This window comes from Photinus pyralis, unplaced genomic scaffold, assembly GCF_008802855.1.
Source record: "Photinus pyralis isolate 1611_PpyrPB1 unplaced genomic scaffold, Ppyr1.3 Ppyr1.4_LG2, whole genome shotgun sequence".
Lineage (NCBI taxonomy): Eukaryota > Metazoa > Arthropoda > Insecta > Coleoptera > Lampyridae > Photinus > Photinus pyralis.
In genome coordinates, this window is record NW_022170403.1 from 13,168,714 (window position 1) to 13,179,566 (window position 10,853).

The following is a 10,853-nucleotide window of genomic DNA, read 5'->3' on the forward strand; positions in this document are numbered from 1 at the left end:
ACTTGGAAACTGTTACGAATATTTTTTTTGGGAATACTAACGCTGGTGCTTTCAGATCACGGTACAAAACATGTTTTATTCTGTGTTGAACTCATTCCGCACGTTATTTATAGTATAAATACAACAAAATGCAACGTATACAACGAACCAAAGCAATCATCACGGAGAATTTCGCGCGCTTGACATGAGAGCGATGACGTCACAGTATGTTTGCGCGCCATCAAATAAATTCAAATTTCAAATCTATTTTTCCGCTAATATGCGGTGCATTTTGTTTTTTTAAGTGTTGTACACGATTATTACATTCAAACCCTTTTACTTGATGCACTTTTTGAAAAATGTGATAATACCCAATTCCTGCCAAACGATTGTTAATGAAACGTTGAAAGATCTGCGGTGCCACCTTGATTCCGAAACAGAGTCTGTGGACCGTATAGGTACCTCTCTGAGTGATTATGGTCTGTAACTTTGCTGAATCCTCATCCACTTTTAATTGTTGATATGCCTGAGCCATATCCAATTTTGCGATTACCTTAGCTCCATTCAACGCAGTTAAGATTTCTTGAGGAGACGTCATCGGGTACGGATCATCCTGAAGAGCCCGATTAAGTGTACATTTATAGTCGGCACAAATCCTAATAGTTCCATCTCTCTTTACTAGCGGCATTATCGGTGTCGCCCATGTAGGGTTATCACACGGCTTCAGAATTCCCTGTCCTATTCGTCTTTCAATTTCGGCATCAATTTTGGGCCGTAGAATAAAAGCCACATTACGCGCCTTTAAACGAATGGGTCGTATTGAACAAGTGCCACCATGCTCAGAAAAGCCCCGGAAAATATCTTAGACCATATAGTACATGGACTGTTAATTGTAACTAAAATATGGTCAAGGACATCGCCTGGGTATGTGCGTTTCAGGGTAAACGAGTCTGACCGAAGTTCTCCGATTAGATACGATTTGAGACAATCAACCTATAAATTAACAAACGTCAATTAATTAATCGCCTATAGTCTGTCTAAAATTGACGCGAAGTAATAAATTTACTTGATAGACAGAGACAGAGAAGCACTTCCATACAAAAATTAGTGCTAGTTTGCAATCAAGATCTGTCCCTACGAGAGTTTCTTGTACGAATAGTAGCTTATTCAAGTAAAACTACCGCTAAAACTATCCTTCCTTACCAATTACCACCGGCACAGTAGTATACGTTGTCTGTGCCACCGGTTACTGCCTAGTCGTCTATCATTAGCCCTTAGACCAGTGGTTCTCAAAGTGGGTGCCGCATGAGCTTCATAAGGATGCCGCGAAATTCTTAAATATTTACTTAATAAGCTTAAAATTACATAAATTAAAAAAGGAATTAAAATAATTATAAACAATTACAATTCTGTTTATTAGTTTAGTTTTATTTATTTATTTCTATGGTTCATAATTCATTAACATTACATCAGACTTTCTCAATAACTTATATTTGGGGTGCATATAGGGTCGTATGGGGAATGGAAAACGTCCTATTTTAGTTTTGATCCGTAACCATCTTCAAGGTTGTTGAGGGTGTCAAAATTTTAAGAGTCATAACGGCTTGAAAAAATTTTTTTAAATTTTTTTGGCTAAAATGGCTTAAAAAACTCAAAAAAATTCATTGCAATTTGTCTACAAAAAAGGTTTCTACAACTTTTGCGTCGGGAAAAGTAAAGTAAAGGCTAAATGTCATACTATGACCTTTGAATATTATATTCAAAGCTATGACCAAAGATAATTGCAATGACTATTAAAAGTAGTCGGAAAGACAAGTCAGGAGTTTACCTGACAATTAGTTTGAAATGCTTTTGTGTTTAGAAATTTTGTTGTAAAGACTTCTCATCCTTCATCTCTTTACTAACTATAAAAAAGCAAAAAAATAATAATACTAAGGATGCAGCGAATTTTGTTTAATAATTGTAGTGTGCCGCCAGACAAAAAAGTTTGAGAAACACTGCCTTAGACAATCGTGGACATGAGTTACGATTAGGTATACCTACGTCCTGCCCTGGAAAAGACTACTCCACACCAAGAACCAGAAAACGCAAGATACTGTTTTCATGTGTGTTCGTGTGTGTGAGGGAGGGTGCGTGGGTGTGTGTGTTGTGTGTGTGTGGGGGGGGGGGGGGGGTGCACGTGTAACAACTACGTATTGGCACTGAATAACGGTATTGGGCAGAGACTTGTTATACCTAGACCGCGCATACAATGCCACTCGCCTATAAAAGAGTGATGCCAACATGTTTAGGCAACACATCATACTCGTAATGGCAACGCGCGAACCAGTTTAGCAAGATCCTACATATAACCAGTCGAATTAACTAGAATCATTGCATTAAAATTTTATTCAATGGTACAATGAAATGTGTTTATCTACATAAAAATGTTTATTGGCTTTTAAACAATACTCATTTGTTGTATAAATGTCTAATTCTCACATCTACTTCGTTTATTTTCTTATTTTCGTAATTAATACGTATTGTAAAGAATACCTTCAGTATCAAGTTTATTCACTGCAGCATGCAGGACATGATTATGATATACCTATATGATGATGATATGATCTTGAAGTGCCAAAAACAAATTACATCCGTGGAGATTTCTGCGCGACGTACAACAAAGACGCCGACTAAACAAATTCATATCTCTGTTACACTATCGCAAAGATTGTTTCTCAAAATATTCTTGTGCTTTTCTGTTTTTTCCATTCCATATACATAACTATACCTAGATGTAAACTATCCGGTAAAAAATACCTTATACGAAAATTTACACTAGATTACATTTATTTCATTATTACCGTTTGTAAACTTTTCTGAGAACAGTATGTGTCTAGAAAGTGTGCGCTTTCGATTCAGCAACGAAATTTTAAAAAATACTGAAAAACTAGCCCAGTTCAGTGATATAATCCCAGCAAAAACAAATAGTGAAGATTGGAGCGCGAAAGTTCTTGCCTTTATGAGTTCGGTGGGTGGCCTACCATGTTGACAACTTTCAACTTGAGCTATGCGCGGTCTAGTTATAACAAGTCTCTGGTATTGGGTAGTAAGTTCAAATGATAACCGAAGATTATTGCGAGAATCTTCGATGATAAGGTATATGTTTATATTTATTTATAGTTTTACACATTTTGTTTAGTGTTAATTTGAATTCCTTTAAAAAAGTTGTACTACTTACAACAGGTAAGCACTCTTGCTCATAATAATCCATGAGCTATTCCATTAAGTTTACATGCATCACCATGGCTAACACCAGTTTTTCAAAAAGAGGAAAATGCGTTGAAAAATTATTCCGTTAGTTTTTACATCATTAGTGTATGTGCTCACGAAAATATAAAGCTTTTTTGTTGAAAAGATAATCATGTATCATATGCAGGGTGTGGTATGTTTTTATGGTAATCACACCTTAATTTTGAATCATAAATCCTTTTCAATCGGCAGGGCGTATTTCTGGTTATCAGCACTGAAAACGTACTTACTTATGTACAACACCTCTTGCTGAAACACAGATATTTGGTACCTATGTGATGCACAGATAGCACATGCGGTATAAAGTTATTGTTAAATAAGACATCACGTCACCTTGTGGTTTGTTGACAGTGTAAAGGCCGATTGTAAAGACGATGTCTAGTTCAACGACCCAAATAAAAAACCTCCTTGGCTAATTTTTGAATTTTAAGCAATCAATTTCGGTCGGTCGCCTGAACCAAAGATCATAACTACTTATGATTTTTGCCTGAACTGACGTTCACAATTAATAGTGGTGTAATGGGCAATAAATTCGGAATCATATCACATAGGTATAGCTAATTATGGATATAAATAATCCACACACAGATAACAGGTACTACAATGTCTAATTATTTCGAGTTGATGGCGTAACTATAATATATCTCGCTAAATGATAACCGATAACCCTTGGGATCAATAACATGAGGATTGATGTACGTCTATACATGCATCAAAGTTTGCATTTTATTGCATGATGTTACCCTTTCAGCAAATGAACATTGAAAAGGTTAACGAAACCCTAGTTAAAACTATCCTCCTTTCCAAATTAATGAGCACCGAATTGATGTTCGCTGCGGTCATTGGACAAATACACGTCTAGTACGTCAAAGGTAGTCAATCTGCAACTTGTTACATAAATAGCTATTTTCGATTCGGCATTAGTTTTACTTTTTGTGCGTTACATACAAAATTTCCTTAAGATCCCAACAAATAAAAAAATTGGAATTGCTTAAATAGAAAAGTTGGGTTGAGCATGCGCGATTTTTTAATCTGCACAGTTGCTTGAGATTTAAGGAATATTTACTAACACAGAAAATCGGACATTCATATGTTCTTGGTAACTAAGAATTATAAAAGAAACCCTTTTTTTGAAAGTTTGGACAGTTTTTGGGCTGTAACTTTTAGGCCCATTAGTCTACGTAGCCCAAAAACAATAGCGATCTTTTTTTATGTTTTATATGGTGTATCGACGTATCGTGCACACGAACAAGTGGACAGACAGACATACGGACAGACAGAGAGACAGACAGCAATACAAAATTATAAATAACTATCATACTTGAGGTTACATATATTAAAAATGCAAGGACTCATGGGTAACTTTGGGTCACAAAGTAACTCCAGATCCTGGGGTGAAATTGTGATACATTCAGTTTTTGAAATTTTTCAGTATGTTTTCTAAAATAAAAGTCACTGTATGATTCAGTCAATTAAGGACGGTTGACATTTCATTGTATAAATAGTTGGTACCTATTCGAGTGATTGGTCACGAAAATATCAATAACTGTCATAAAGTAACCTCATTTTATCGGTACGATTTTTTTGACAAAAATGTCCGGCAATTTGATCATTATGCAAAAAAAACTGTGTTGTATGGTGATTGTCAAAATGCCAAATGAAATGAGTATTTTTTAAAGAATTAGTTACTAAAACAACATCAGTAGGTATTATTAAGTAATGTATCTGTTTTTAGGATAAGTACAGACAAGAAGAATAGCTGCTGTCGTTAACTTACGAAATACGCAATGGACACGATGATCGTTGTTTTTTTTTTAATTTTCACCGCCACCGGAATCGTATGTGAAAAAGCGTTTCATTTTCCAAACGACTTTACCTTTGGAGTGGCAACCGCAGCTTATCAAATCGAAGGTGGTTGGAACGACGATGGTGACTATATTATTTTTTGTGTTGGGTAGGTAAATCTGTTTTAAATTTTAATTATAGGCAAGGGTGAAAACATTTGGGATAGAATTACCCATGAACGGCCGGAGTGGGTCAAAGATAAGCAAAACGGTAATATAGCTTGTGACTCATATTATTTATGGGAAACAGATATACGGCTGCTGAAACAGTTAGGTGTAAATTTTTATCGCTTTTCATTGTCTTGGTCGCGCATTCTTCCAACCGGAAAACCTAATAAGATTAATTGGAGCGGCGTTAAATATTACTCTGATCTCATAGACAAGCTACTAGCCAATAACATTAAACCTGTTGTTACTATTTACCATTTTGATTTGCCGCAATACTTGCAAGATATGGGGGGTTGGCCAAATGTATTAATAGCGTCATACTTTGAAGACTACGCCAGAGTGGCGTTTGAACAGTTTGGAGATCGCGTGAAAACCTGGATTACGATTAACGAACCCAGCGAAGTATGTGATTCCGGATATGGTACAGGTGGGGCAGCTCCTGGTTTCGAACAATCGGGAACATTAGATTACCTTTGTGGTAAAACTATTTTACTTGCCCATGCGAAGGCATTTCATCTCTACGATAAATACTTTCGTCGCCAGCAGAAAGGTACGTTATATATTGTATAATAATAAGTATGTACTTTCGCTTTTATGTTACACCCATTGAATAATTTCTGAAAGGTCGTACTCTTTTGTCTAACGACACATGTCTAAATGTTCATGTTCGTGTGTGTACAAAATATTATGAATAGGTATTGCAAACTTATTCTTGAGAAATGTATAGCAACTATTTTTTCTAAAGGAGAAATTGGAATAACTATTGTATCTCAATGGAGTGAACCTAAAACGGATTTTATAGAAGATAAAGAAGCTGCAGAAAGAAGAATTCAAATGCAAGTAAGTAATACAAAAGCAATGTTTTTCGATTTATGGCATTTTTATCCGTATCTTTTGTACTGAGATGACGCTTTTATTCGGTTTTGCAATATGGAGATTCTTTTTTCATAAATATACCTATAGGTACCTACATGAAGACGAAATGGACTGATTTTTATTTTAAGTTAATTCTCGTTGTAGGTACTAACGGTATGTTCTGCATTTGTGTATAAGATTCAGTCACATTTTGTCTAAAAGGGATCTGTTTGACTGTTTCTCGTTATTTTTTTTGGATTTGTACCCGGAAAGTAGTGTAAGTTGTAAATTGAGATCACTCTTTCAAATATATTTATCTATACGCTTCCCTACTTTGTGGTTTATAAATGTCGCAAGACAGACAACACAAAAATTCCATAGTCTAATCTAAATCTAAATTTAAAACTTTGCTATATCCAAAATATGGTTTTTCTTAATATTTTCAAAAAGCATATAATACAGAACCATATGAGTAGTGTAACGGTCCTCTGTTACAAAAAAATTTTGTTTGTATTAGTTTTAAATCAGGGCGTTGAGTGAAGGATTTAATTACTCAATGATCAGGGTTTAACCAATTTTATTGATGTTTTGGTTTTATATACCTACGGCTAGCTCAATGGGTTCCATCAGCCCTGTAATGTTTTACTAACGTTGAACTTAACGTGCAGGTTATCTGTAGAAAACGTTATTTTGCCCATACTAAATAACGCAAAATAACGTTTTTCGGCAGATGACGTGCACGTTATGTTTGGCGTTTCTGATACATCGCAGGGCTTATACGGCCCCCAAAAGATTAAGTTATGATTAACCGATTGTCAATAATAAAAAAACGTTCAATTAAATTGTTGAATTTGTGATAATATTGGGGGTCCCTGATCTGGCACTGCTATCTTGACTTACCCTATACTTACAGTCGGACGGACGTTTCGCGCCATTTCGTGGCTCGTGGTGTTACACTATGGCGATTCTTTTATGTGTTGGGACGTGAGACACAATCGATACCTAACGGTATTGAATAAAACCATCATAGACAAATGTCTATGAATAAAGAAGAAGTGTAAGAAAAGATAAGAAAAATATCCGCTATTACGCACGAAGTCCCTGCCCTGTTTCAGACCTAAACTCTATTATTATTATCTTGATATAATAATGTCAAATTTAAGTTAAGAAATTTTATTGGATAATTTTTGAATTTTAACCAATCAAATGTCTTTATTCCGTGTCAAAAGAAGTTAGGTTAAACTACCTTGGAGTTACAAAAAACATATTTTCAGTTTGGATGGTGGGCGCATCCCATTTTTTCTAACATCGGAGATTACCCCCCAATTATGAAAGATCGCGTAGGAAACTTAAGTCGATGTCAACATTTAAAAGAATCACGTTTGCCAATGTTTACTACCAAAGAAATAGGATACATTAAGGGTACTGCAGACTTTTTGGGACTTAATCACTACAGTACTTGGTTGATCAGTGATGACTCCGAAAAGAACTGCAGCACCGTGTCGTACGAAAACGATATAGGTGCGAAAAGTTTTCAAGATCCAAGTTGGGTGCCTTCGGCTGCCAATTGGCTAAAAGATGTGCCATGGGGATTTAGAAAGTTATTAAAATGGATTAAAATGGAATACAATAACCCGAGGATCTACATAACAGAAAATGGCTTTGCTGATCTTGGTGAACTACATGATGCTGCCCGAATTCATTATCATGCGGTAATAACAACAACATTTTAGAAAAGATGACAAAAACTGAACTTGCAGGGCTACTTGAACGAACTCTTGAATGCCATATATTTGGACGGCTGTAATGTTAAGTCCTACACTGTCTGGAGTTTGATAGACAATATGGAGTGGAAAGATGGTTACACGTAAGCATCAATTGGGCGTCTTAAATCGAAAAATTATGTTAATTTTCAGATTGAAATTTGGTCTTTATTACGTCAACTTTACTGATTCGGCGCGGACCAGGACACCTAAATCTTCTGCACATTTTTACAAGGAGGTGATGCGACTGAGGCAGGTTCCAATACATACCCCTCATTTGATAGTATTGTAAAAATATCAACTATTTCACTATTTAATTCTCAAAACCCTTACATAGGGAAATTGTCAAAAATGTAGTATTATTAGAAATTATTATATGGGGCACATATACGAACCCAAATTTGTTGCGTACATGATCAGTAAATAGGCCAAACTCGCTACCTATGTAGCTCTATCAAATTAGATAACGTTATTGTACGAATCAATACTCAAGAAATGTTGTGGATAGGCCTTGCCCCTTGGCCGTCCGTTGGGAGTGGGTATCTGGAGCATGGTTTCGTTCCGGATGTTCCATTTGGATGGTGCCGTTTCTACTTTTTGGTTGTTGGTTTTGGAGATATACTCATATACGTCTTCTATTCGGCGGAAGCGTATGCATGAGGAACGGCGTGATAAATCCGTGTCAGCGTGGATTGGATAGGATGTCTATAGTTGGCTTCGACTTCTTTACTACGTCGGTCGTCAACATAAGGAGTGAATGCGATTTGGTGGTCAGTTACTCCCAGATATTGAAATGTATAAGACCTTCCAATCTGTTGTTTTTCTGGATTATGGTTTGCGCTTTCTCGGGATTGATCTCCAATCGTCACCAATTCGTCTATCCGGCGGTGCCATTGAGGCTGGTTTGTAGTTTTTTTAGTGGTCATTTGTAGGGCTGGACTGGACCTACCAAACGGCCTGCGTCACTTGACAAGCCGTCACTGTTGAACTGGTCCAGTAGCGACGTCCATCCCCCTACTCCAGAGCGGAAGTCGCCCTCACCCAGTTCTCTTCAGTCAATCGTGTCGTTTCCCGTCTGATTAATGCGTTTAGTCTATTGAATTCACTCTTTTCTCTGTCTTTCTGGCGATTATGATGGGGTTTCGAAGGGGTGGTGATGGCCAATGCGTCGGAGATGGTGGTAGGGGTAGCGTGGTAGTGGTGCTATTAATTACATAAAATATGCAAGTATTTCTGAAATTGGAAGTAATTCTAAACAAGTAATACAAATAATAATTAAATAAAATGTTCACTAAAACACATTAAAATGTATGCAATTCACTTTGTTCCACTGATAATTTAAATAAAACGTAAGTGACAAAATATAAATTGGTCCATCGCCCTTGCAATTCTTTAATGCCGAATACGAGGCTGAATATCTCCTGAAGAGCCGTCTACTTGTTCAAATTTTCATACCAATGGTCCTTTTTATTAACAACTAGCTGCTCGACTCGGCTTCGCACGGATGTTTATAAATTTCGTATTCATAGTTACATGTTGGGATGGATGTGTATGATGTTGAGAAAAAATAATACCTTAAAATTTGCATTGAAACCCCTTTCCCAAATTATATTTGCACCAAAAAATGATGTCATTTGGAATACATATCAGTTATAATGTTGAATATTCTGCAAGAAATGCTTCGATAGAGGGTTTTGCCCCGAAAGAAGTAATGAATTCAGTGGTCAGGTGGCGTTGTAAGTTGCGGTAATTTGACCTTTCTATTGGCACAATATAATCCTGCTGGCTCTAGTCGAAACCTCAAAAGCGGAAGGAATTCTGTGGAGTATTGGACTCGATCATCAACTTTTTGAAGACACTCGGGTTTACATTAGAACCTAGAACTGACGTTTTCTTGTTCCCAAAAAATACTTGCCCCTTTTTGAGCACCGTTGGAAGATTTTTAATACAACGTTTTGTTTCGGAGAAATTATAACAAACTATACTTTTTTATATGGCCCGTGGAAAAAGTACACATTGTATCTAGTATAGCACTTTTGATTACGAATACAACTATATACGTCACACAAATAAAAACAAAAGTTGGAAATTGTTGGTTTCAACAGGATGGTGCATCTACGCACAACATCTTAATCGTGCAAGTATACGTATCTAACATTTTTTCTATTTTCCAGGAATTGATCCGATAGGAATGCTCGCAAGTTGTGCGCGGGTGCTGTCTTGTAGAGTTCCAAAAGTGGCAATGAGAAAGTATCTTTTGTCTTTCTTGTTGTATCTGTTCAAATAACACCAGCAAAAAATAAACATAAGATCAGCAAGTTTCAGTTTTTCTGTCATATCTTCGGAAGTAATCGGAATTTTTTGTTTTCTCTAAAGCGCGATAATAACGGTTTAATTGCGCATCTTTTCTCTAATTTGACCATCATCGTATCATCTATGGTTTCGATCTCCATGATAGACATCCTTATCTTGGACACTCTTCCAAGCGAGAGAAATCCCGTACCAATGAGTACTTCGTCGTACCTACTGTAGTTTATAGTAACTCTTAAATTACCTACCTATTTCTTAAACCTTTGGTAAATGTAATCCCTTTATGGCTTAATTGTATGGGGGGTCGTCCTCAAAGGCACAGGTTGGAATGAATTTTGTAGTCACGGCAAACCTTGCCCTATTTATAAATAGAATTTGCGGACATGTTTTTAAATCAGCTGCAGATGTAGGATAGGTAGGTACGAATTTATATTCTATATCTTGACGATTATTTTCGTAAATTAATTAGGCTATTCTTTGGTTTCATTTTTAAGAAAAGAGTGTCCTATTTGCTTGCCTTAGCTTAGAGCGTCACATGTTTCGATAACGCAAGCACAACAAAAAAAGAACTATCTAATTTGATCGCGTAAATAATTTTCGGCGATTCATTTTTATATACTTTCGCAGTCATTCGTCCTGCAAT

The 10,853-nt window shown here is 36.3% G+C and overlaps 1 protein-coding gene across 2 annotated transcripts; it reads left to right on the forward strand.

Annotated features, from left to right (window-relative positions):
• Window positions 1–3,047: 3,047 nt before the first annotated feature.
• On the forward strand, window positions 3,048–8,311 carry LOC116164625 (myrosinase 1-like). 2 transcript variants are annotated; one of them, XM_031478826.1, is made up of 7 exons: window positions 3,048–3,117; window positions 5,006–5,199; window positions 5,257–5,832; window positions 6,028–6,122; window positions 7,412–7,849; window positions 7,898–8,004; window positions 8,054–8,311. In XM_031478826.1, exons 2-7 carry the CDS (start codon window positions 5,058–5,060, stop codon window positions 8,190–8,192), a joined length of 1,497 nt encoding a protein of 498 aa, XP_031334686.1. In that variant the 5' UTR covers window positions 3,048–3,117; window positions 5,006–5,057; the 3' UTR covers window positions 8,193–8,311. The 2 variants fall into 2 exon arrangements, with proteins under 2 accessions (XP_031334686.1, XP_031334685.1); XM_031478825.1 differs by having other exon boundaries at window positions 3,086–3,204.
• Window positions 8,312–10,853: the final 2,542 nt, after the last annotated feature.